Raw genomic sequence first — 26,297 nt, 5'->3', positions numbered from 1 at the left:
CCTCATGTGTATCTTTGTGCCTTTGAGGTTCCTCTCCCATCCTGCAGGTGGCACACTGGTGTTCATTTTCCTAACCACTTGATCAGGAAAGAAAAGGATGAGCAAAACAAATAAACTCAGCTCTAGCACATACAGAATAAGAGACAGCAGGTGAGGATTTAACAACTATAAAAATACAAATATGTTTATGCTTATGCTGAAAGGCAAAACAGCAGTGAGCACATAAACAGAAGAAAGCATAACAGGAAAATAAGAGAAGCTTTTTGGCAATCAACATCAACTGAAAAGTAAATCCAGTTTTCCCCAGCTGAGGACAGAGGTGTCTCTTTCACATTCAAGGAGAGGTATGCTGTTGCGTACTTGTGAACTTGTAGTTTTGCAGTAGTTTTGTGTCTTTGTGTAATTATGATGGTGGAGTATGTAAGAACATTTGGCCCAGAAGTGGAGAAATGTCTAAAATGCAGAAAAGTCAAGATGTCGCTGCCAAAAGAAAGATTCTAATTCATTCATTCATTCATTCAAAAAATTATCTTGAGCAAGTTTGTGTGTGTGTGTTATTCTTTATATCACACTGTGGGGGACCCAAAACCGGTAGCCACATTGTGGGGTGTGGCCTTCATTCTGGGGACCCTAAAACTGGTCCCCTCAGAATATTTTAAGCTTGGCCCATATCAGAGACTAAAATCAGGATATTTCGCCCTTTGCAGCATAGTTTTTGAGTATTATTTGTCTACTCATAAGTCCTCCAACTTTATGGAAGTACAATCCCATACTGCTGCTCATTTAAGTTGACATCATGGCTGCTATGTAGTTTTCACCAAGGCTGGAATACCAACCAAAGCGGGCAACTGCCCAGGGGCACCAAAAGCCCCAGATTCTATCAATATGATTTCTATAAGACCTGAACTGCTTTCGTTTATATTGTGCTGGAGTTTTTAGCAGCTGAAGAGTTAGAAAAAGAGAGTGAATATTGGATTTTACATTCAGAAACACAACTCCGATGAATGAATCTCTGTTACTCTGTGTCTACCAGATGTTTACAGGCTATAGGCAACTGTTTGTCAACGTGTTTACTATGACAGCTTCCTATGGTGATAAATTACATGTCAGTGAGCTTGTTGTGCTGCAAAAAAACATGTGGTTAAACAAAGTGAAGTATCATATGTTTCTTTCTTCAGAATGGGTGAGTCTGTCATGATCTGTTACTCAAGCAGCAAATGAACTGTGAAATGGAGAATGACCATTGAGACAAATAAATAAAATTAAATAAATACAGCATTATTAACACAAAGCATTAATCCGGTGATGCATCTCGCGTCACTACTATTTCCATTCAACGTCTCATCCATCCATCCATCCATCCATCCATCCATCCATCCATCCATCCATCCATCCGGGGGACTGTATATGACTCTATAGGCTTTTCCCGAGGGAGACCACTGGATGAATGCCAAAAGGGGGCGTTTGTATCATGCAGCCGGAGGGGCGGGACCAGAGGTGGGTGTGTGTCTCTCAGCTGATGCGCGTATCAACCGACCGACTCCATCATCAGCATCCGACGCTGACAGCGGTCGAAGACAGCATCCCTAATATTACCGACCCGCGGTAACATCGCAGGATAATTCAGAGCCCGGCCGACCAGGACTGACGTTGCTGTCTTGTGACAATATTGTTTACTGAAGCTGCCATCTTACAAACCGCCGAGCTGCAAAATAGTGAGTAGCCTTTGATGATGGATCGCCAGGATGCTACAATCGGTAAATCAAAGCTACTGCATGATTCGTCGTCAATGTCAATGACGCTGTGCATTTTAATTTAGCTTTATTTATTTCTTATTCAGCGAGGGTCGTGCGTTTGTTTTGTTTTGTTTTTTTTCTTCTTTTTTTCTTCTTCTTCTTCTTCTTCTTTTTGTCTCAGGCCTAGCGAGTAATTGTTTGGGAGCGCAGTCGATTCAGGGCTTGATGCGGATGCTGCTAAAGCCGCCCTTGCCGCCCAGGGATGCAGCGAAAAAGGGAGAGAGAGGGAGTCGTGAGGGGAGGGAAATGAGGCAGAGCAGTAGATAGATAGGCAGTGTATTTTACTACTACTACTATTCACCCGAGTGGAAGTAAACCTCTAGTAAATGGGCTGAGAAGGGGAGGTGCAATGGCATGACTGCATATTCTATCTATCTATCTATCTATCTATCTATCTATCTATCTATCTATCTATCTATCTATCTATCTATCTATGTATCTATAACAAACCAGGGTGATATGTTAGTGTAACATTTTGATGATGTGTATGTTCACGTGTGAGCAAGCTCTTAAATGCTTAACGTTGTAATTCAGTGTTATAGCCATGTAAACATCATAGCCTAGATATCTATTTTTGCAACCACACATGCTTCTTATTCTCGCACTTACATATGTACGTGTGTGTGTGTGTGTGTGTAGCAAGAGTTGCCACTTTATTAGGAATACCTAAATAAAACTAGTGTGGTCAGTTCTGACAGTGAGTGGTTCAGGTGGAGATGTAGCGGTTATATGGTCAGCAACCTAAACCAGTGGTTCTCAAAGTGGGGTCCCCCAGGGGTCCTTGAGGGGGTTCCTGGGGTTCCCCAGCAAAAAGGGGAGTAATTTATAATCACTGTAATTCAGCCCATAAGTAACACAATGACAGACTGCAGTTTATTAGGTACACCAAGCTAAGGAGGAAACTATTTTTGAGAAGTGTTGATTCAACTTTTTGGAGGGTGTTTTTTATGGTGCTGTTGAATTGTATTCCTTTATCCTGGGAGGTGGTTGTAATATTTTGTCCATACTGTAATTACAAACAATAAGGGTAGCCTAAATATTACAACTATTCTGTATAACCAGGGTCAGATAAACCTGCTAGGGAGCTGTGGGAGAAAATGAGCTGTGGGCCCCTGTTGAGCCCACAGTGCCCCAGAAACCAACCAGTATATCTCAACTGTCAGTTAGCCTGTGATTATTTGATTAAACACAGATTTAATTGTGCATGTGCTCCAGGGAACATAACAAATAGTATAGTAAATAGTAAAGATGCTGTAGTAGATTTTGATACAGGGTCCCTGTGTAAGAAAGAACCTCTAATGCAAGAACCATTAGGCATTTACCATTTCAGTTTTTATTGAGATTAGTGGTGTAGATGATCAAACTAAATTGCAGTTCATCAAATTAGCACAAAATAACTGACTCACAGACAACTCCTGGCCTTGAGTATAACACAATACAACAGCACAAAAACTACATCCTCAAAAATTAACATAAATAAATCAACTCTAAAAAAAATCTAAAAAAAAAAGAAAAGAATATTGTAACTGTTAAGAAGGTAAGCTTTATTGCAGGGCTGTTGTATTATATTTAATTAATTTTAGCCAGGTGTACCTGATAAACTGGCAACTGAGTGTAACTCAGAGGATGGGCACATTAGCAGGAATACTCATGCACTGTAGCCTCATGCAAACTGATACAGCAGCCCTGCAATAGATATTTCTTTTGATCCAGTTATTTTGTAAAGCAACCACACACACCACCAATGTCTACAGCTTCAAAATTTACCCTAGACTAATAACACTAATGTGTTAAACAACTCTAAAAGCATGGTTAGCGCTTGTCTTATCACCTGACATCTCAAAGTTTTAAGAGAATAGCTTATAAACCTGATATTGAACTATTACAGAAAATGACACATTACCTCTGTTTGGGGTCTCAGAGACTATGGTTTTTCATATATATATATATATATATACATGTATCCGTGATTGGTGTTTACAGAGCGCTAACCCTCCCAAATCCCAAACAAGTCAATCTGGATCTCTCTTATTAGAGCTTTATTATAGTTTGTTGATAAGAGTTAGACGGCAGGAGGTCTATAGACCCCAAACATATGTAATGTCATATCATATATGAATCACAAAATAGTTCTCTGTAATAACAATGTTTTATTCCCATATGTATTTATTATTTGTTGCAAGGCTGTAGTTTTGTATTGTATCAGGCATGTTATATGCAGGTGGTTCTTTATTTGTGCCCACAAAAAATTCAAACATGTAAACTCCTCCAGTTCTAAAAATGCTATTGGAAACAAAACTCAGTGTACTTAAGTTAAACTGCATAGGTGTGAGTGACCTCTTCATTCCTTATAACGGCACGGTTTTACACAATGAAACTCAAAAATAACTCACTGTTAACTACAGAAACAAAAAGTTACACCGTTTTGTTTCTATTGGCATCATTAAACTGGAGGACAGGTTTATTTTTTACACTTTATTTATACACGAGGTCGTCCAGACTTTATCTATCTGACCTTTTTCATTTTTATCATGGTGGGAGGACCACGCTGCCACTGTATGTGGGCTGGAATCTATTCTGCATTAGCTATTATTGTATAACTAGCCATTATGCAATTACAATATTGTATAACTCCTTTCGTTTTTCTGTGTTCCTCTAGTGTGTGTGCCCCCACTACCTGCATTAGGTTGTGATGACCCACACTACTTCCAAATGTATCTGTGACCCTCCCCAATCCTGACTCCTAACCTCTAATCCCTGACCTTTGACCCCCACTATGGGCAGTGTTGGCAGTGGGGTGGCAGGAGAGCAGGAGTTTGCCATGAAGTCTGTGGGCACGAGGACCACCCTGCCCCGTGCCCCTCCTCTCTCTCGCCGTTGCCCTGCCGACCGCAGCTGCAGCGCTGAACGGCTCCCCCGCCCCCCGGCGACTATATCAGACGGGACGGCTTCTAGCGATGAACGAGGGAGTGTTAGTATCGGGACTGGGACCTGTACTGGGACTGACCGGCCCACCGAAACAGCCTCCTCTACCAACACTGAATGTACCATGGCGGCCCCGTCCAACAACAACCAGTTGGAATGTGGCAATGGAGCGGGCAGGAGGGAGAGGGAGTGGGAGAGGGAGAGGCAGCGTGAAAGGGGGAGAGACAGGGACCGGGACCGAGACTGGGACCGAGAGAGGTTAGAGAGGGAACGAGAGAGGGAGAGGAACCGGGAGAGGGAGAGGGAACGAGTGGAGAGGGAGAGGCTGGAGCGAGAGAGGGAGCGGGAGAGGGAGAGAGCCAGGGAGAGGGAAAGAGAGAGAATCGAGAGGGAGAAGATAGAACGAGAGAGGGAGCGAGAGAGGGAAAGGGAGAGAGAGAGGGAACGGGAGAGGCTGGAGAACGAGAGGTTGGAGAGAGAGAGAGAGAGGGAGATGCAGGCTGCAGGTCTTGATGTTTGCGGGAACATTGTGGGCCGTGGAGGAAATGAGAAGAACAGCGTTGGCATGAACCAACACCAGCACAGAGAGATGGCAGCCGCCAGAGCCGACAGTGAAAACAATCCAGCCAGCCATAACCCTCCAAACCACAACCCGCCCAAGATCCTGCCAGTGTCGGGAAAACTGGAGCAGGTACCTCAAGATATAGGACCGTGGTTCCCAACCTGGGGATCACCATCCTGAAATGGGGATGTAAATCCAATCTAAGGGGTCACAAAATGATTAGTAGGAAAGTAGGAAATAGTGAAAACCAAAATACAAGCAAGAAGAAGTTTGGGAGCCACCAGGGTGGAATATGTATTTACATTTGAAACTTTTAAAGAGTAGGTCCTGATCTTTCAAGTCTGTCTTAGTTCAATAGGCATACTTACATGGATGTTGAAAGAATTCCTGTTCTCCATACTGGCCCTGAGGTGATCCCTTCCAATTCCAATTCAGATATAAATTACAAAAATTCACATTCCTTATTCTGTTGAAAAATGCTTCTTAAGTTTCAGCCAAAGTTATTGTGTGGCTTCAACAGTAGCAGAAGGGTTAGACGAAGTGTTTTTAGTCTATAATTTCCTCTAATCCCTCATCACAGTTCAGCAAGGAAACTGTCCAAACAAAGAGGGAATTTGATATGCTGACTCAGCAGTCTGAATTAGCCAAATCATTTTGGTACCTTCCAGAATTAGTCTTTTGTGTCTAATTCCCTCCTTTTCCAGAACAGTGTTTCCTTGCTGAGCTGTGATGGACGGCTAGTGACAACAAGAGGGAACTTTTTACTAAAAATACTATAACTTCGGAAGATACTGTCTTTATTCGGTTATCTCAGACTGCTGAAGTTACATATCAGCTTTGGCTGAACTTCAGAATGCAATTTTGCACAGAGGGAGAACCGTCAACCCCAGTCTCTTACACTGGAGGGTTTACTTCCTAGCCACTATGAGTAGGAGGAATGAATATAGCTACCAATAACAGATCATGGACAAGTCAGTATTGTATTAAGACACACTTGCAAAAATCTAAAAACAATCCTTTAAAAATGTGATTTATGCCATCTGCCACATACCTGTTTGCAATGATTAATGTGCCTCAAAAGATAAATCACATGCATCTCAAGCAGTTCCAAAAATATCATAACATGTGTTATTATGCTTAACACATCACAATGCTGAGTTTTATCACTGAAACTTTTACTGCAGTATCTTTCTCTTACTGTCTCTCTTTCCTCCCGTCCTCCATCTATTTCGCAGGCGATGCAGAACAACTCAGGCCTTGTTCGTCCCTCTGCCTTCAAGCCGGTGGTTCCCAAGAGCTTCCACTCCATGCAGAACCTGGTGGGCCAGGCAGGAGGGGCTGGGAGCGAGGGCAAGCCTGAGGCGAGGAGTGAAGGGTTCAGTGAGAGCAGAGGAGGCAGGAGAGGCAGGGACGGAGGAGGAGGAGAATCAGGAGAGGTCCCAGAGGCCCTGCTCCTGGACCAGGACAGCCCAGTGAGGGTGAGCAGAAGTGAGGGCGGGGGAAATGGTAATGAAGTGGTTCAGGGAGGGATGTCCGATTCAGGGAGAAACTCCCTGACCAGCCTGCCCACCTACACAGGCTCAGGGTCTGGTTGTGGGCCCCCGGCAGTCCTGGGGCCTCTCAGTGCTTCCACCAGCCACATCAACAGGTTGGGCATGGCTGGGGCAGCTGCAGGCCTGGACAAGCTGGAAAAGCCTGGCTACCAGGTATTGTCATCATCCATACTCACTCAGTCTGGTGCTTCATGCACATTGCTGTTATCGTCTTTAATGTACTGGGATGTGGTTCCTTTCCTCCAGAACGGGCTCAGCGCCTCAGACAGTGGCCGGTCCTCCTCGGGAAAGAGCTCCTCGTCCTATCAGAGGCTGAGCCACCTGAGCGATGCCCCCGCACCTCTACGCCCCTCCCCCTCCTCTGATGACATCATCCAGGACCTCGAGGACCGCTTGTGGGAGAAAGAGCAAGAGGTAAGACACCACTCAGAAATGTGTAGTTTGCTGCTGTTTTGTACTTAGGAGCACGTCCATCCACAGTATGCAGTTACATGTTACTTCATGCACCTGCCCACTTTGTAGCCCTTGTGTCAGGTGGAACATGAAAGTGAGCATTGTGGCACTTTGCTCTCAAAGGCTTCTCTGTGATCTGCGGTCTGGATTACACCTCATGTGCAAAAATGTCCAAAATCCAAATGTATAAAAGTAAATGTAAAACTCTGTACTTAAAACTGACATAATCACAGAAAATACATAATAATTTTGTTTTGACCAGAGTTGTTCATGAATGAAAATCCGGGGGGTGAATTATTTTCGCCACTGAACTGAACTAAACCAGTAAAAGAAAAAATGGGCAGTGTGGCAGACTCTCTGTATGGATAGATACCACAAGTGAGAATTATTTTTTTGTGTGACCCTTTAACATCATCAAACTTTGTTGTTCAGTTTTGGACGATAAACGTACTCTTAAGCATTCAACCAGCAAATAATGTGTATAAGTCAGAGAGCTTCAAGTTGCACTTTATTGTCACTTTTTGTCTTGTCAAACTGTTCTTGTGAAGCAAAGCTGTGGTATAGGATGAATAAAACCTTTCAGAGTTTGATTTTTATTTGCTTTAAATATCTGAGAAATAAATGCTTTACATTTTAAAAACTTTTCTGTACTATTTCTCAGTACTAAAAAAACATATGGCCTTCATACAGTTGGCTAGTTCTTCTTGGCAAACCTTTACCTTGGGCCGTATTTTTGGCTGCTTACTACAAAAGGCTAATTACTGATAATCCAACATTTAGTTATCCAAGTTGGATTTCTTCTACTTTTACTATTTAAATGGCTTCTTCTTTTCTACCAGGTGCAGCATATGCGCAGAAACCTGGACCAAAGTGAGGCAGCAATCATTCAGGTGTTTGAGGAGAAGCAACGTGTGTGGGAGCGACAGATGGACGAGCTCAGACAGAACTATGCTTCACGCCTGCAGCAGGTGAACTCACTACATACTTTCATCCAACAAAACAACAGCAAGGTGCCACTGCGCTTGTGTCCTAATGTAACCCGTGTGAAATCTTGGAAGAAAGTGGTCAAAAACTGATGTCTGGGTTAAATACACCACAGGTAGATGCAGGAAAAAAAGTTGGAAAACGTTGAAAAGTTTGATTTCATTCTTAAGACATTTTAAAAGTTTGAGAAATTGGGAGGTTAGTATCCTGTGTCTAAAGTGACATTCTCTGAGTGATCAAACAACAATTAAAAAGCCTTGTGTTATTTTAATATTTAATATTATTGAAATGGCTATTTGGTATTTAAATTGGTATTAAAGTATTTATTGGTATGTAAAGCAATATGGTCCACAAATGTACTTTTTCTGCATTACTTTATTTCCCAAAAAAATAAAAATAAAATATATATATACTTTAATATTTGAATCTATGATCATGTGATAAAATTGGCCAGATTCCTGAAATTATGTTACACCGAAAGCATCAAGTATGATGATGTGCTTTTTGAAGAAGCAGTGCTGACAAACACACGTGGATATGAAGAGGGATGTTTTGTGCTTCAGAACTGGTTTGAAAGACATTTAACTTTTATCTGTCCCAGATATTCAACACTTAGGGTTATGGAATCTCATGTCTTCAAGTACAAGAAGATGGGTCTGTACATATAAATTGTACATATAGATAGATACCATCAAAACATACACTGTACCTGTATGTTTCCTTTTTTTTGCAGGTTACGCGTCGTGCTCAGCGCTCCCAGACTGCCCTGCAGGCCCAGATCGGCCGTCTGTCCCAGGACAAGAGGAGGCTCCAGGAGGAGATGGCTGCTCTGTTGGCCCAGAGAGAGGAGCTGGAGAGGAAATGTCTGGATTACAGGAAGGAGCAGGCTGACATCTTGCCTCGTCTGGAGGAGACTAAGTGGGAGGTGAGATATCAGTATATGAGTTCTTGCGCTCAACTAGTTCAGTAAAACGTTATCAGGGTTGCATCATGGTCAACTGGATAGTGAAGCACTGAGTACAAGGGTATGTGTGAAGCTGCCAATTTCTGTACATTTGTGTGTACACACAACCCACTTGTATGCAGTGGGATAGGGAGTATATTTACTACAGCACTTAAATACTAAAAATAAATAAGTAAATACCAGTAACCCACTTGCTCATTCCTTATGCCACAGGTGTGTCAGAAGGCAGGAGAGATCTCACTGCTGAAGCAGCAGCTGAGGGAGAGTCAGGCTGAAGTGACCCAGCGAGCGGGAGAGATGGTGGCCCTGAGAGGCCAGCTGAAAGAGCTCAATGCCCAGCTGAGGGAGCGGGAGGAGGCCATGCTGGGCCTGAAGGACTCCTATAGCACCAAGAGTCTGGAGCTGGAGAAGTGTGAGGGAGAGCTGAGGAGGACTCTGTCAGAGGTAGGTCAATCACACTTTAGTTAGGACACAGGACTGGGGATTACAAATAACACCAACAGATGAATAATGTACAGAAGTTAACAATCCTCTAAAACAGTCTCCAAACATAATAAAAAAAAGCATTTACCATTTGTCAGGTTCTTCATCAGATTTCTGAATTAGCATTACAACCCAAACATAAGGCTTCAAGGTATCCCATAATTCAGTATAGACAGCACATAAAATCCCCTGTAAGTGTCTCTACTAAAACCCTGTCACCGTTTTTAAGTGAATGAAAACCAATCCCAGCCCAGTGTCTGAAAACTTTCACTATGTTTTATTCCACTCTAAATCACCAAATCTACACAGACAACTCTGATTCTTTTGACTTTTGGCAATATACATTTAAGATACATAAAGGATATTTGCTTTTCTAATCAGCCAGCCAAATTTGATGCCAATAACTGCCTTTTATATCTGGTTTGAAAATCTGATCTATGTTATCAGTGTAGAAATGTACATTAGTATTTACGGACAAAACATCATTCATGGTGAACAAGACCAGATTTAAAAAATGGTGATCATACATGACCCAAAAATGCAGGAAACGTACCACAAGCTGTGGGATCTAAGGCTTATTTAATTCTAGGTCTATGATGAAAATCTTGTGTAGCTGCAGGGAATGGTCGACTTTGTCAAAGGCTTTAGAAGGGGTCTACAAAAACAACAATACAATGTTGATTACAATCCAAAACAGAATTTACAGCAAGTGAGATTGCAGGATTGGGATTCTTACCACTTAATCTAGATTGTTGATCATTTAATCCTAGAAATCCTTCGAAGGGATTCCAAAAACTTGGCAAGGAGACTAGGACAAATTGGGGATTGGGCAACATTATATATTACAGCTGCAACAGTTTTTCTTTTGTACTGTATGAGCCCATAAGCAGCTTACAGACACTATATGTTGGACATTTTATTACTAAAGAGGCAGCAAGTTTAAGAGCAATACTCTTCTGATCAGTAGAATTTACAATTTATGCAATTATCAGATGCCATTTTTATCAGCGCACACAGACAGTGAGTTGTCATCTTCTACATTTAAAACTGAAATAAACTTTCCATGATAACTTATACCTATTCCTTTCCTCAGGTGTCCATCCTTAGAGAGAAGCTGGGTGTATTTGAGGCAGAGGTGCTTAGTTTAAAGCGTGCTCTGAATGAAGTGAGCAGAGGAGCAGAAGTTGTTGTGAGCCCTAACCTAGCTGCTGCAGGACTTTTGCCGCCATGGGGAGCTGTCCACTGCCCACGTAACCCCACTGAGCCCTCAACCAACTCCCTCACCCCCACCTCTGACACCCTGCTGAGTCTGCAGAGTGATGAGGCTAAAGCCCAAAGGCAGGAAGCCCAGAGACAGGAGAGGCAGCAACGTGAAGAAGCTCAATGGCGCGACGTGCAGCAGCGACAAGACGCCCACATGCAGCAGGACATCCAAATGCGTCAGGATGCCCAAAATCGGCCTGAGGCCCAACTCCGTCAGGAGGCCCAGCTTCGTCAGGAGGCTCACCTCCGGCATGAAGTTCAAATCCGTCAAGAGGCCCAACTGCGGCAAGAAGCGCAGCTGCGTCAAGAGGTGCAGCTCCGTCAGGAGGCCCAGCTACGCCAGGAGGCCCAGATCCGTCAGGAGGCCCAGCTTCGCCATGAGGCTCAAATGCGTCAAGAGGCCCAGCTACGTCATGAGGCACAACTCTGCCAGGAGGTACAACTGCGTCAGGATGCCCACCAGGCACAGCGGGAGGGTCACTGGGATGAAGCAGGGGAGCTGCGCAGGCAGCTAGAGCAGCTGCAGGCTGCATTACGGCTGGAGCGGCAGCAACGGGAACGTCAGGCCCTCAACTTTGACCAGGAACGACACACCTGGCAGGACGAGAAGGAACGGGTTTTGAAATACCAGGCACAGCTGCAGCTCAGCTATGTGGAAACACTGCAGAAGAACCAAGCTTTGGAAAAACGTATGAGCCAGTTGGGAGCCAAACCAACCACAACCTCCACCACCACCACTATTACAACTACCACCACCACCTCCCCCACCTCCTCCAGTTCTCCACCTCCACCACCAGCCCTCTCACCTCTGTCTCCTCAGCCCCCACCCTCTATTTCTGCCCCCATTGCCCTCACCCTGTCCCCTCCTTGTGAAGACCAGAAGGGCCCTCCTTCTCTCCACCAGCTTGCCCCTCCCTGGGCAGGACCCTCACGGCTTGAGAGGATAGAGTCCACTGAGATATAGAGACAGCTCCATGAAACGGTCACAAAATACTAAGTTTAATACACACACAGTGATAAGGCCTCTCACACAAAACCACTTGAGCATACAGTAGAAAATCATTTCAGTCTACAATAGAATAAATCAGTACAGTCTGACATACTTTTCAGAGCAACTATAGACACTAAACAGCAACAAAGGCCAACTGTAAAATCCAACATTATCAGTAACGAGCAGATCAACTTAACAGGAAAGTGAATCACAGTCAAGCTCTCAGTCATTTTTCAACTTTTTAAGCAGCCTTTCTCTCTCTAGTTGCACACAACTACATCATGCATAATCAGTGTTCATGAAAAGTGTGCCATACTGATGGATGGCAGAAACACATCTTGTTAAATGACAATTTTTAGATTACAGCACTACTACAGGGGTCATTTAATGCCCATGCTAGAAAAGGACCAAGACAATCAGGGATATTGTCAGAAATGATCAACAAGAATATTATGCGGTATTTATTCATTGTAAGTCTGTGTCACTGGTAATGTAAAAGTAGAATTAGTGGTCAGAGTGTGTGATGTTAACTTGCATTTTTGGCCAGAGAGCGCCTTACTCCATTCTTTCCAGCATGTATAAGAGAATAAATAATGCTTGGAATAGATGATAAAAAAATATCAAGAGTATGATTATTATTTTCAGTGCTTTAATTATAATATCAGCAAACCAGTTACACAACATCATTACACATGGTGGGACTATTTCATTTAGATCCCAGCGGATGTTGACATTAAAGGTCACACAGACTGATTCTTGGTTCATTTTTTAAGTCGTATCATGCACAGGGTCCAATATACATGACCCATTTAAACACATCATTAAGACCAACAGAGTTTATATTTTCTACAAATTGAATTAAATAGATATGTTTAGCAGATAATCAACCCAAGCTGGATATAGAATAAGTTTAAAGATGTGGGAGCTCCTGGTGCGCCTTCACTGCAGATTGTGTCTGCTGTGACTAAAAACGAACGCTAGAGGTCATTACAGAGCTTTCACAGCGTTACCCAACTCAAATTTCTTCTCATTGAGCTGCAAAGAGAATGTGAATGGAAGCACACAATTTGAATTTGGTTATTATGATAATTGTGTCATTCACTCTGTGCATTCACAGCCAAGAAATGTGAGAAAGCAGTTGGTATCCCCAAAGTTAAAAAAAAAAAAAAAAAAAACATTTTATAGAATGTATGATATACTAGAAAGAAATACTTATAATAGTTATAGATTGTAAATGTGTGTATGAGAGAGTGTATGTGCGCAAGCAGGTGTGTGCATGTGTGTAAACATATGAAAAGCTTCAGCTTATGAGATTGAGGAGAGAGGGACTAGTGGCAATACAGCAAGTGAAGATATATTAAGAGCAAAGGGATTTTCTTCAAGTACAGGAAAATGTACATCAAAGCTTGACGCAAGAGCAGTGAGGCTGAAATTTCAAACTGAGGGAGTCTGTATATCCTTGAAAATTCTACTTTCTTCTGTATAGTTCATTTAGACAAAGCAGAAGAGAAGGAAGTTTTAAAAAAAAAAAAAAAATCATAAAAGTGGGGAGTCTGCATCTTTAAAGGGAGCATTCAGGCTAACTGCACTATGTAGTGTCCTACACACAAGTTATGATGTACAGTAGATTCAGATGTGAATATCATGGCTTTTATATGTGTTGTTTATGCCAGCATACAAAGATGTTGCTCAAGAATATTAACTTATCTCTAAGGTATTACATAGTATTATCATCTTTATTACTGTTATTATATTATGGTGAACTGACAGAGAAAATATGTGCCATTTGAGCTTTCCTTTATGTGTTTTTTTTTAACTGTGTAGATAGCCTATTGGCCTACCATAATGGTGCAATCATAGCAACCCTGTCCAAAAATGATGTTCCTTTTGATGTAGGTGATAAATGTAGTTACAGTAATGCATTGTTGAGAGAACAAAATGCTACCGATTTTATACATGTTTCAATTTTATTGTTTGCATTTATGTTACTAGTACTGTTCTGGCTTGATTAAAACCACCCCTTTGTTAAAATTCAGCAGAACTAATAAAGATATGTGAATAATTCAGCACTTTTTGTCATTGAAAAAATTACTTGTCCTGTGGTTAAGAATCTGAAGATTTGATGATGAGTAAATCTCACGGGTTAACCTGATCAGTGGTGAAGAAGTATTCAGATATGGTACTTAAACTGATATGGAAGTAACTACACCACACTGTAGAAATATTTTTAACAAATTCATGTACTTTGGTAGATGTACTTTCCACCACTGGACCTGGCTGTATAAAATCTATAAACATATGCAACCTGTGAAGAGGGGGATGCAACATAGCAGTGTTTTATAGGGTCGCAAACCAAAAAGGTGTGGAACCATTATTCATACAGTATAAGGGTTACTGTTCTTACAAGTCTTCATAACATGTTCGACTAAAGGTATTTTAGGCTAATGAAGTATAATGAAGATAAAAAAAAAAGTGTAATCGTGAGTAAATACTTCCTCAAACCTGGGAGATCTGTGTTCTTCCCTGGGAACAGCATGTATTCTATTGGGGTGTCCTTGAAGTGTTGCAAGTGCCAGGGTTGCATCTTGTAAAGATGAGCCTCTAGTTGTGCAACAGATGGTCCGGCCCCCACAGAGCCCTGATCTCAACATCACAGTCAGTCTGGGATTACATGAAGAGACAGTTCTGTTTTATAGTCACAGCAAATATTGATTTAATTTAGTATGTTCTGTTTACTGCACTTTACATGAAGTTAACTGATGAACAATAAAACAAAGTAGCCTACTGTAGGCCTACATCTCCTTGGAGGATATGATGGACAAAATGCATTTGTAGATGTCTAAAACGTAATAAGAGATGTTACCTATTAAAACCTATTAAACATTAAAAGGCCGTTGACTTTGTAAGAACCACATAATGTCAGCGGACAAACAATTAAATTAAACTGATTCCTACCTCCTTTACTCAACACCGTCTACATACTATTGTATCATCCCTTGGACACTAACACGTTTCGCAATTAAAAATGTGAAGCATGTCCCTTCTCGGCTTCCTTAGTTTGGTCGGGTAGGCTAATGGTTAGCAACTATTAGCTATCCCTACAGTTGGCAAGAGGACCTGTATAAAGAGTCGAAACAGCAAGGTTTGTCAACGACCAGGCAAAGTGGGCTTCGTCAGCTGTTTAATTTATTTAGTCAACATTAGCGTCGTGAGTCTGGCTCGGCATTTGCAACGGTGAGCGTACTTGAATACACCTGTACTCCATAACATGCTGTTGGAGCGATACGTTCAGGTTAGCTTTGGAATATAAAACAAAATGTAGTTAACTTACACGTGAACAAAATATAGAGTACCTATATGTGATGTTCAAAACTTCCAACATCAGGGCCAAGAATATTCTTCTGTGGAGTGAACGGTAGTGTCCAGTATCGATCAGTTTGTTTGGTGAAATTTAACTGCCAGTAGTTTCCAGTAGCTGTATGAGAGATGAACCCATCATAGCACCTGTGTACTTGTGAAGTTAACTTAGTCTTAATCTTCCAGTTATTTTCTCTAATGGTTTAATTGTTTGGTCCATAACAACAACCCCGAATATAAAAACATCAAGTTATGGTCAGATATTACATGGAGAAGCAGCAAATGATCACATTTGAGAAGCTAGAACCTACTGCATCTGATTTGTTGTTCATTTTATGTTGACTAACTAACTGATTAATTAACTAAATGTTTCAGCAGGATAATTTATTTTCTATGTTTAACTGCCATGAATTTGCTTATTTTATAGTATTATAATTAACTGAACAGATGTCAAACGTAAGTGGAAGTCACTACATTACCTAATACAGTATGAACTAACCTCCTTGAACTGAACTCACCATTGAAAGTTGTTAATGAGAGGTGAGTCAGTCAATCTGTGAAGGTCATTTTGTAATGAGGTCAGAGATTCACTGAATGCTTCGCCTTAACATAAAAGCTGACCGTAAGGGAATTCTATAGCTCTGAAACCAGTTTGTGTCTTCGCAGGTTGAGAAGAATATGGTTGTGAATCTCTGTCTGCCACAGTTTTATACAACAGTCCATTGCAACAAGGTGCGATACATTTCATTGATCTATTGTGTAACTATACCTTCCCTCTGCTATTTTCTTTCTATTTCCAATGTATAATGCTTTCGTAACAGTTGTTATAGTTTTGGAGTACGAAACTGCTGCAACACCCAGGTGACATTTTACTAATGTTAGCAACAATTACTCACTTCAATCCATTCACAATTCAAGTCATGTCATGTCCAATACGTGATTGGACGAAAAGGAAGAATCAACGCACATGGACACGAAATAGAACAAGATGGAGGTGGAGGGAAAATATTTGAAAATAAAGAAGCAGGGGGACAAAGTGGAGTGTAGGAGGCTGAATCACAACCGACCTTGCTATGTTCTTATTGGTATTTGATAATCTGATCATGGTTGTATCTTCTTCCACACTTGGAATGAAAGATGTTCTTTTACTCTTTCAAGAGTTCTTGAATTATATTATCTCACTCCTTTTCTACCTCACCCTTTGTGCCATTCAGTCTCTCATATCATCACCTCTCCTTCCATGTGATGTTATACACAGTTTTCATTTCCAATGTAACAAGATCCTGAAACTTAAACTTTTCCCAGAATTGGTTATATTTCTGTTACAGATTGACAACATGTTGTTAATGACCACTTACAAATTTCAGTTACAATTAACATTGTTAAACCAATTTAACTGGACAGACTTGTGAGGTTTGATATGTCTTCCACCAGAAAAATCTGCACATGGTTTCTTAAAATGATGTTCACCATTCTGCTGACTTTTTGCTAGCATTTGAGAGCAGGTCAGGTGTGTATTCTGACATTTTTTTCATTGTGTCCTGTCTCATTGCCATGCACTATCCATTAAAGGCAAAAAAAAAAAAACTCTTTATAGATAATATTTGAAAATTATTTACTGTAGCTTCTCTCAATATCAAGCTTTCAGTAAAGATTATTTTTCCATTATCTCGCACCTGCAGCTGTGTGCAGATGGCTATGATGTCACAAATCTTGTGTCAGCTGACCCCGCTGTCCGGAGGCGTGGCTTCAAGCTGGAGTACTTTCTACGTCCACCTGTACAGGTAAGATGAAGCTGTCGTACTTTGGTTCAACTGTTCTCATAGTTCTCATCTAACTCTTGGCAAGAAATTGATTTAACACCTTAAAAGATAATTATATGTAGCCTAACATGAAAAGGTCAAAGTCTAACCTGTGCGGACAAATGTGGCCTCTTCTGAGGGTAACCACGTCCTTTTGATTTGAATAATTAAATCTTTGAAAAGAGAATTTGGGAATCTTCTTTTTTTTCTCATCTGTCTCTTCCACTTTGAGGCTGGTATGTGTCTGAAGCATGTGTCTGATCATCCTGTCTCACAAAGGGGGCTACACTCAATCTCATATTTTCAGAAAAATGACAAAAATTAATGGCATTGCAGTCTGCAGACATTAATGACTGTAATTGATAAATTAATGTCCACTTTTTTTGCTCCATTCCTTTCAGGTGACGTTGAAGTTTGGCTTCCAGGTGGAGCTCTGCAGGGTGGATGTGGAGCTGTGGCCCTGGGGTATGGACCGCGGACAGGCCTGCAAGAGGCTGGAGATCAGCACCAGCTCTGATTCACTTGCTTTGCAGAATTTTAGTCAAGGCCCCAAACAGGTTGATCAAAAGGAACAAATGCAGGTAAAGGACCAGAGTGAACAGAACAAAAATAAACGAGAATATGACAGTAAATCTTGCCAGAGTAATGGCCACCAGTGGAGTCTTCAGGCCCAACAATGGGGTGAAGAGACTCTAGATGGGCGTCAACATAAAGGGCATGCATACAAGAGGCAGATGGCCAAAGAGCACACTCAAACAAATGCTGAATCCAGCCAACCTGAGGCAGAGTTTAGACTGGTAGGTCGTTGTGAACTTAAAGAGGAAACCCAAGTCTGTTTTTCGCGTTCAAATTTTAGTCCCCGGCCTCCATTCCTCTCTCCACCCCCTCCACAACCTGCAAACTGTCGGCAAGAGGAGCTCTGGAGCCGGGGTCTGCTCTCGTTGGGCGCTGTGACGCAACTTCGTGTGACTGTGCCGTTTGGCGGTGCAGCATCTGCTTTGGGGCTCAAGGCTTTAACCGTGTGGGGACAGCCTGCTCGCTGCTGCCCTGCAGAAGACGTGGAGAGGATTAAAAGTGTCCATGAGGCCAGTGTAAGACAGCTGCCACGAACTGTATTTTTTGCCCCCTCTGTCAGACATATAAACCAACCACTGCAAGCAGCCACACCTCCAAGGTATGTTTGTGAAGCAATCTTTTTGTTTAATCCGATTCTTGTTGTAGATAAATTAAAGTATAAAATAACAAAAGTTATTAGTTTTCCTACAATGTTGATAATCATCTGCTGGCTTTTTGTCCGACTCCAGCAGTCTTTCCATCCCAGAAGAGTTCCTTGACCCAATAACCCAGGAGGTAATGACGCTGCCTATGCTGCTGCCCAGTGGTGTGTCAGTGGACAACACCACTCTGGAGGAGTACCAGAAGAGGGAGGCCACTTGGGGTCGTGCCCCGAATGACCCCTTCACTGGGGTCCCGTTCACTTCAAACTGCCAGCCTCTTCCTAACCCCCAACTGAAAACCCGCATCGATCACTTCCTCCTGCAGAGAGGGGATGTGAGGAGGGACGGGATGTTGGGGAGACAAGGCGAGGGAGAGAATCCACAAGCCTCAAGACTTATACCCTCCAAGGTAGACGGACAGTCCCAGAACTCTACGTGTATCAGCAAAAGCTCAATAAACAATACTTCTATTCAATATAATGCTGGAACTAGAAACACAAAGAGGACTGCACAGATAGAAGACACTGGATTAGGACATTCATCAGATAATGGGAATCATACAACTAACTCCCAGCCTCTTACTACAGATGGTGAATCAGAGTTAGATAGAAGGAAGAAACGAAGTCTAAGTGGAATTTCTAAAGAGTCAACAGAAGAGTTGACAACTGAGAAGCAATTACTACCTCAAACAAAAAGACCAAGAAATGCTGCAGTTTCAGGTGAGTATATTTTCTTTAAGAATAACATTTTACAACATATCTGTATTGTTTTCCATGCTTGCGTTTTATCTTTTTTTCCTGCTGACTTGTCAACATTTGCTCCTTCACTATTCCACTCCAGCCCCCAGCTGCAGCTCCCATGAGCAGCGTTTGTCAGCAAGCCTAGATGAAGCCCTTTTCTCTGCCCTGCAAGGCAGACCATCCTTCACCTCAAACTTGTCTCAGCAGAGACGGGTTGCTCCTGACTCTGAGCCAGTGAAAACCACACAGCAGTTCCAGAGTTCAGGCTCTCCGAGCGTCTGTACAGGTAGGATTGGTGTCAGTTTGGATTAATTCTGTTTGAATGGATTCAAATGGTGATGAATAACACTGAAAAAATGCAGAATCAATTAGCAAAAACACTGAACCAGGTCCCAATCCCACACCATCCAGCAAGACTCTCAACTGTGAGAAATGTGCACATTTCTGGTACTTTGTTAAGTGAACAAAATATTTCCTCTGTTTGCCTTGTGATCATTTCAACTAAAGATAAAATGATTGCTATCATAACATTTTAGAGTTGTGAAGTCTTTCCTTATGGTATGATAAACCACTGTCCACTGTTTCGGCATCTGATAAGCCGTCACACTAATGGATCTATTATCTAAACTATAATTATTTCATGTGTCACTGGTACCCCACACCACACGCCCCCACCTTTGCAGCTCTTTTGTGTTGTTTTAACTGCTGTCATAGCTTACTCAGTGGTTAGCCTAATGCTGCACTTCCTGTAAACAATATGGAATATAGGCTTCATAAAGTTTCAGAAAAAGTCCCTTTTGAAATTTCTCTGTTCATTTTTACACTAACAGAAACCTGGATTGGACAACATTTCAGTTAGAAGACATGTTTTTTCTGAACATAGTGCAAAGTGCAAGACACTTGACTCAATCATTGGTGAGAGGCATTCTGGGGTGCTGGAAATCAGGAGATCTAGTTGGTAGATAAGAGATAAGGGTAAGGTAAGAGAAGGGGATAAACCAAAGACTGAATTAATAACACATAAATGAAATGTACAGACAGACACAAAGTAATGACTTTATGACTGCGTGAGTCTTTAAAATAGGAAATTGTTATTTGTATAATGTTGAAATTAATATACATTTTTATTTGATTTTTTTTTTTCCTCACATTTGCTTTCTAGGTGAGAAGACATGCTCTGCGTGTTCCTGTTCAGTCTCTGCTTACTCCACGTCTGTATCATCCATCTATCGTCTAACCTGCAGTCACTTGCTCTGCCATGCCTGCCTGCGGAGGCATTCAAATCGGCTAAACTCAGTCACTGCAGTAACATCCAGTCACATCTTGTGTCCCGCCTGCCAAAGCCCTACCCCACGCAGTGACATCATACGTGTGCATCACTGACAGATGGAGTAAAAAGGCAAAGTTACGAACTTCAAAAGTCTGCCAGGAAATGAGGAGGTTTGCTCTCAAGGTGAAAACAGGGTTGTAATCCAGATGTGGTGTTCAAGTATTGTGACCGTGTTGAACTCAAAATGAAGAAAAAAACAATTAAAGTTGAAAGTTAAAATTCCTATTTATAGATTGTTTACTGGGTTTGATGCTGTTAACTCCTACTCTCATTATTTTGTAATATTTTGTATTAATTCTTATCCATGTGCGTTACCAAGCACTGAGGACTTCAAGTCTAGCACTGTGATATATTCCTTAGACTTGCCTTGGACCTGTGGCGTAACAAAATCAGATTATACAGACCAAACAGGTTTTTAATGCCCACAGCTGAAGAAAGGACATCAGTGAAAGGAAAGACCTTTTTTGTAAAATCTTGCATTTAAGAATGTGAAAAATATATATATAAATATATAAAAGTCTCGTCCTCATCTCTTCCACCCCCTCTTCCCATCTTAGCCTTTTCATTCAGCATTGAAGTTTAGTTGCAGCCTTGGTTCAGCCGCCTTTGTGGAGACCCTGGATGTGTTGAGGAAGCACAAAGAAAAAGGTTGAGGGACAGAAGTACTGGGAGCAACAGGCCAGAAGAATTAATCTCCAATCGAGTCCATCCAAGGCTGTGTGGTCATTGTGCAGAAACAGACGGGGTCTTGCTTAGCTCAGCTGACGTCCTGATGCCATGTCCTTACCTCAGACCCCTCCCTTCTATCTTTCTTCACTTCATTCACCACTTTACACTCTTTACACTCACTACACTCTTGCTTAGGTTAAGAGGGTAAAAACAGGCAGAAAATGTAATGATGAGGAATTATTGGATCTGACTATGTACAAATTTTTTATTATGTTTTTGGTGTGTTAATATTAAAATGTATCTGCTTCCATGAATTCCCACAGTGGCAAATGTTCATCAGGTAGCATTAAAAGGTTTAGTGTTAGGAAAGAAAATGACAATTTTTCCTGGCTGAGACTACATGTCCTCCTGAGTGTCCTTGCCCACATATTCGCTTTCTGCCTCTTAACACTTCACCCTGACCGCCTCGTGCAAGTGTGTTGTGTGCACAAAAGGGCTAAACAGAGCAAAGTCAGGAAAAACAGTTTTTATTGGGCTTTACAATCACAAACGGCATAATTTAAATGTTGGTCTCCCTGACAACATCAACCTTAACCAAGGTCATGATCCTGTATCCGCCCAATAAACAAAGACTGGAATCAGTTCTGCATGTGAAATCGGGACATGAGCTTCACTGTTTCAGCTACAAGTATGAGATAAATCACTTAAATGATACACAATCAGACTGTGTGTTTGGGTGTCTTTTCTGCTTTATACATGGTACAGGTAATGTAAAAGAAAATATTAATCCACCCTCAAACTAATTTTATTTCATTTCTTGTATTAAAAAAAAAAAAAAAAAAAAAAAGATTTAATACAGGAATCAGGAGTTTCTTCCTATATGTTAAAGGAACTGTTTTTAGATCATTTCTTATTTCATGTTGTTGAGGAGTGCAGTAATGCATAATAAGAACACATTTTGTGTTTATTAAATGACAGGACTTGAATGCTCTGTTGCTAATTAAAGAACTCCTTCACACTTTCACCTTCTGCCTCTGATGCTCAGTTTTACCATTTATCACTTACTTGTTAATCAGCATCACAGCAGCTAATAGGTGAGATAAAACCCTAAGCATGCAACAAGACACTAAACAGAATAATAAGATGAAAATATTTATGTTTATTGCAAATGCTAATCCTGTTATGCTCATTTATAGTTTTAAATCACGCCAGGGGGATAATTTGTGTGGTCTAGAGGTTGTCATGATGCTGGCACAGTTTCCGTCAGGTGACAAAAGTTAAAAAATGTCTGCTATACAGTGATGAGCAGTGACTAGTTTCACAGCTGATCTGTACATGATCATCATGAGATGTACTTCATTAGTGCGCTTATTGCAGTAAATCTAATTAGTTGTCCACAATTTCCAATTAAGCTAGTTGTTGATGTGCCTTTTTTTTTTTAATGTGCGCCTGCCCTCCCGCCTTCAGAAAAGTTATTTCAAATAAGTGTGGCGCAGTGCTGAATACAGAAAGAGCATCTTCTGCTGCCATTGTTGTGTTCTTGTGTACATTTGTTAGATGGCACACATCTGATGCAGAGCCATATCCGCAGCGACCCCTCGCGCGCCGGTGGCCTTCGGGCGCGCGTGCGTGTGGAGAGCAGAACGCTACACGACACTGACGTCAGATGCGGGTGTCAGTCGCTTTGTCTGATCCATGTCCGCCCGCTTATAAGTGAGGAATCGACCGGGACATCGGTCAGACATCAACCCCCACCCTAAACAGGCGGAGGCGCTCATCCAAAAACCAGCAACGATGCCTCACTCCTTGTTCCCGCTGTGCGTCCTGGGACTCCTTGCCCTCTCCTCCGCCTGTTACATCCAGAACTGCCCCCGAGGAGGGAAACGAGCGCTGCCGGAGACGGGGATCAGACAGGTGAGGACCATTATCCTCTCTGCTTTCTTTTGGGATATCACCTTTGACTTTCTCAGATTTCTTAGATTGGAAATTTCTAAAGTTGCCTTTTAGCCTATTCTAGCCTATATATATAAAGTAATTTAGCTTTAAAGTAATTTCAAAATATAAAATAAATGATTGTATAAATGTAATATCAGTGGTTTAGGGGGTTGGGTTCATATGTGTAAATAACAACCCATACATTTTACACACTAAAAACTAAACAAACTGGTAAGAAACAGTTTTATTATGGATAAAATTCAATTATGATAGTAATAACAATGTTGTATAATTGTATAAGGTATGTTAAGGACAAGGTTTTTCCAAAAGATAAAAACTGCAGCAAATTGAGCTTTTTAGGAGCGTAAAATAAGACAAACATATTCACTTTAAATATATATATATATATATATATATATATATATATATATATATATATATATATATATATATGATAAACATATGTATAATCTTATAAGAGAAACAAAAACTGCCTGGTGTTATGCATTGCAAGTTTTTTTTAATTTCTTCTTTTCTCATGATTTCTGGTGTGGAAGCAACTTAAGAGACACATTAGAAATATATGCAAACACTAAAGTGAGATGAACAGACACAGTATTTTCAGAATCAGCTTTTTGGCTAATACCATGCCCATTACCATGTTGATTGAATGTGAGGGAAGAGGAAGTATTCTCTGAGAATTAAGAAAAAGACAATGAAATTAAATGCCAAAATGAGTATTCCTGCAGTCAGACAACCTATCAACAGAAGAGTTTGACTGGACAATGCCAAAGTAAATGTCACAAAAAAAGTGACTGGATTAAAGCACCTGATTATGCTTAAATCTATTAATTTCTCCTCCAGTGCATGTCTTGTGGCCCCAGTGACAGGGGCCGCTGCTTCGGCCCCAATATCTGCTGCGGGGAGGGCCTTGGCTGCCTGCTGGGCTCCCCAGAAACAGCTCACTGCATGGAGGAAAACTACCTGCTCACCCCCTGTCAGGCCGGAGGGAGACCCTGTGGATCTGAAGGAGGACACTGTGCTGCTTCAGGACTCTGCTGTAGCTCAGGTGCAGTCTGCTCTGATTGTATCTGTTTGTCATGGTTAATGGAGTTAATAGGTCTAATATAGTATGAACTAGTCTATACCCAGTGTCGATAAAGTTCCTTTCCTTTCTTTTCTTTTCCTTTCCTTTCCTTTCCTCTCCTCTTTTCTCCTCTCCTCTCCTCTCCTCTCCTCTCCTCTCCTCTCCTCTCTCTTCTCAGAGAGCTGTGCGGTGGACTCTGACTGCCTGAGGGAGACCGAGGCCTCAGATCCAGCCCACGGCTCTGCAGGGAGCTCACCTGCAGAGCTGCTGCTCCGCCTGCTGCACGTGGCCAGCAGAGGACAGACTGAGTACTGACACTGTATCCGTGGAGGTTCCTCTGCTCCTCAGGTTCTGGAGGTGCAACAGAAATGCAGATCATCTCTGTTCCACTATCAACCTTGAGATTCAAACCTTGAACCAATAAAATACCAAGTCAAACTTTGTTCTCTCTTAAACCTTTCTGCTATGCTGATGCTGTCAAGACGGTTTGCCGTCACAGATAGAGATCTATCTTCAACTCGTTTACTGATTGGCTACTTCTATCCAAATCCGGGGGTCAAGGAATCATAGTAACCGATATGAAACATTAGATTTCATGTTTGTTTCCACCCTAGAAATGTATATACTAATGCACATACTGTAAACAATGTTTGATCTATATGAAGGAAATTAGACACCTCAGTGCTCCAGTTCCAATGAGTGAGTTTTAGAAGAAAACACTGTAAATAAGTCAGAGACTGGAGATAAACGTTGCTATGGACATCCATGTGTAACAGCTGAATGATAATGCTTGAGCAACTACTTCTTGTGTATTAGAAATGGTATTGTACGTTGAAAATGGAAAAAACAATACAGACTGTATCACTGCCAAAATGAGCTTCTGTTATCTGTTCTCATTATCCCCAGGCTCAAAAATAATTACACCTTTAACTGATGACTCACTGAAACTTTACCCACCACCTGTGTGTGTGTGTGTGCGTGTGTGTGTGTGTGTGTGTGTGTGTGTGTGTGTGTGTGTGTGTGTGTGAGAGAGAGAGAAAATGTGTAAATGAAAGTGAGTAAGTGTGTAAGGAATGTATCCCAACACAGATAACTTTTGTTTTCCCAGAAGACACAATCTGTTTGGATGCCACCATTTAATTTGCAGCAAACTATATCGAATGTTAATACTGATACAGTATGAGGGTCAAGTAGGGACAACAAAGCTTGGGCTTTTTGATGCTTAAAGTCACGTTGATGTCAAAGGTGATTGTTGTAAATCATTTATTGACTGATCCATATCCCACCTTAGTTGTTGCGCCAATAAAATAAATTGACAGTGTCAGCGGCCCTTTTATTCATCTCCTTCAAGCACACAACCTTCTCTGTTGTGTATCAACATGTCTAATCGGTGTAGACAAAGGAAAGTGAATTCCAGTCATCATTATCATTTTGTGTGATGATTGAAAGCTGATGCCTCTGCCAGGACTGATGGCAGGTTTGCCTGTGATGTCCTTCCGATTCGTTTGGGACAGGATCCCAGGACCTCCCAGATTTTGACAGTTGACTGTTAGTTGTTGTGACATCAATAACCTTTATGTTAATTATTCAGTCATAAATCTTGATGATTGCATTCCCTTTCCTTTCACTTTCAAAATCAATCACTGCACCCTTTATAATTTTTCATTTCCAGTTAATGTTGCAGCAGTGATGTAGACTGTAAATGAATATAAATACACATGATCACCTGGTAGACTCAAACATAATATGTAGACTTCAGTCCTGCTAGCACTGACCACTTTGGGCCCAGAATGGCACATTTCTATCTCAACAACTATTTGATGGATTGCCATGAAATTGAGTAAAGACATCTGTGGTTCCTAGAGGACGAATCCTAATGACTCTGGTCATTCCAACCTTTCCTTCTATTTTTGAATTTTACAGAGATGCGTTTATATATAACTACAGGATGGAATGCCATAATATTCAATACAGATATTTAGTTCCCAGAGGATTTATCCAACAGACTTTGATAACTCCCTGACTTTTCCTCATTCACCACCTGCACGTTCACATTTGTGGTTTTAAGTTAAAAGTCTCAACAGGTATTACATGGATTATCATGAAATTTGTTACACATATTCATACCCATCTCAGGATTAACTGTATATCTTTATTTATCCCTTAACTTTCGGCATAGCACCCTC

General features: G+C 41.4%; 3 protein-coding genes across 10 annotated transcripts; all 3 read left to right on the top strand.

The window, feature by feature from the left end:
• Window positions 1-1,518: 1,518 nt before the first annotated feature.
• On the top strand, window positions 1,519-14,040 carry lzts3b (leucine zipper, putative tumor suppressor family member 3b). Of its 5 annotated transcripts, none has more exons than XM_056377151.1 (8): window positions 1,519-1,757; window positions 4,456-5,412; window positions 6,519-6,761; window positions 7,083-7,250; window positions 8,129-8,257; window positions 9,007-9,198; window positions 9,451-9,681; window positions 10,814-14,040. In XM_056377151.1, the coding sequence occupies exons 2-8, from the start codon at window positions 4,573-4,575 to the stop codon at window positions 11,945-11,947; spliced, it is 2,937 nt and encodes a 978-aa protein (XP_056233126.1). In that variant the 5' UTR covers window positions 1,519-1,757; window positions 4,456-4,572; the 3' UTR covers window positions 11,948-14,040. The 5 variants fall into 5 exon arrangements, with proteins under 5 accessions (XP_056233126.1, XP_056233125.1, XP_056233123.1 ...); XM_056377150.1 differs by having other exon boundaries at window positions 1,520-1,715; window positions 4,581-5,412; window positions 6,519-6,989; XM_056377148.1 differs by having other exon boundaries at window positions 1,520-1,715; window positions 6,519-6,989.
• Window positions 14,041-15,044: 1,004 nt separating this feature from the next.
• Window positions 15,045-21,813, top strand: ubox5 (U-box domain containing 5). 4 transcript variants are annotated; one of them, XR_008827942.1, is made up of 8 exons: window positions 15,062-15,208; window positions 15,998-16,063; window positions 17,014-17,115; window positions 17,535-18,307; window positions 18,438-19,069; window positions 19,191-19,376; window positions 20,253-20,543; window positions 20,978-21,813. XR_008827942.1 is itself a non-coding variant. In XM_056377230.1 (7 exons), exons 2-7 carry the CDS (start codon window positions 16,010-16,012, stop codon window positions 20,471-20,473), a joined length of 1,968 nt encoding a protein of 655 aa, XP_056233205.1. In that variant the 5' UTR covers window positions 15,045-15,208; window positions 15,998-16,009; the 3' UTR covers window positions 20,474-21,813. The 4 variants fall into 4 exon arrangements, 3 of the variants coding, with proteins under 3 accessions (XP_056233205.1, XP_056233207.1, XP_056233206.1); XM_056377230.1 differs by having other exon boundaries at window positions 15,045-15,208; window positions 20,253-21,813; XM_056377232.1 differs by having other exon boundaries at window positions 18,441-19,069; window positions 20,253-21,813.
• Window positions 21,814-22,795: 982 nt separating this feature from the next.
• avp (arginine vasopressin) lies at window positions 22,796-24,987 on the top strand. The gene is made up of 3 exons (XM_056377233.1): window positions 22,796-23,003; window positions 23,889-24,093; window positions 24,290-24,987. The coding sequence occupies exons 1-3, from the start codon at window positions 22,884-22,886 to the stop codon at window positions 24,424-24,426; spliced, it is 462 nt and encodes a 153-aa protein (XP_056233208.1). The 5' UTR covers window positions 22,796-22,883; the 3' UTR covers window positions 24,427-24,987.
• The last annotated feature ends 1,310 nt before the right edge of the window (window positions 24,988-26,297 follow it).

The sequence above is a fragment of the Seriola aureovittata genome, chromosome 5, assembly GCF_021018895.1.
Source record: "Seriola aureovittata isolate HTS-2021-v1 ecotype China chromosome 5, ASM2101889v1, whole genome shotgun sequence".
In the NCBI taxonomy this organism is placed as follows: domain Eukaryota; kingdom Metazoa; phylum Chordata; class Actinopteri; order Carangiformes; family Carangidae; genus Seriola; species Seriola aureovittata.
Note: the sequence above shows the minus strand (reverse complement) of the source record. Positions and strands in the feature narration are given on the sequence as shown.

What these genes read in the sequence shown, in the direction of transcription:
- lzts3b (XM_056377148.1), top strand. Translation starts at nt 4,573, where the DNA reads ATGGGCAGTGTTGGCAGTGGGGTGGCAGGAGAGCAGGAGTTTGCCATG. An exon ending in TGGAAAAGCCTGGCTACCAG is followed by an intron (nt 6,990 to 7,082) that starts GTATTGTCATCA and finishes CCTTTCCTCCAG; the next exon opens with AACGGGCTCAGCGCCTCAGA. An exon ending in ATGCTTCACGCCTGCAGCAG is followed by an intron (nt 8,258 to 9,006) that starts GTGAACTCACTA and finishes TTTTTTTTGCAG; the next exon opens with GTTACGCGTCGTGCTCAGCG.
- avp (XM_056377233.1), top strand. Translation starts at nt 22,884, where the DNA reads ATGCCTCACTCCTTGTTCCCGCTGTGCGTCCTGGGACTCCTTGCCCTC. An exon ending in CGGAGACGGGGATCAGACAG is followed by an intron (nt 23,004 to 23,888) that starts GTGAGGACCATT and finishes TTTCTCCTCCAG; the next exon opens with TGCATGTCTTGTGGCCCCAG. An exon ending in AGGACTCTGCTGTAGCTCAG is followed by an intron (nt 24,094 to 24,289) that starts GTGCAGTCTGCT and finishes CTCTCTTCTCAG; the next exon opens with AGAGCTGTGCGGTGGACTCT.
- ubox5 (XM_056377230.1), top strand. Translation starts at nt 16,010, where the DNA reads ATGGTTGTGAATCTCTGTCTGCCACAGTTTTATACAACAGTCCATTGC. An exon ending in TTCTACGTCCACCTGTACAG is followed by an intron (nt 17,116 to 17,534) that starts GTAAGATGAAGC and finishes CATTCCTTTCAG; the next exon opens with GTGACGTTGAAGTTTGGCTT. An exon ending in CAAGCAGCCACACCTCCAAG is followed by an intron (nt 18,308 to 18,437) that starts GTATGTTTGTGA and finishes GTCCGACTCCAG; the next exon opens with CAGTCTTTCCATCCCAGAAG.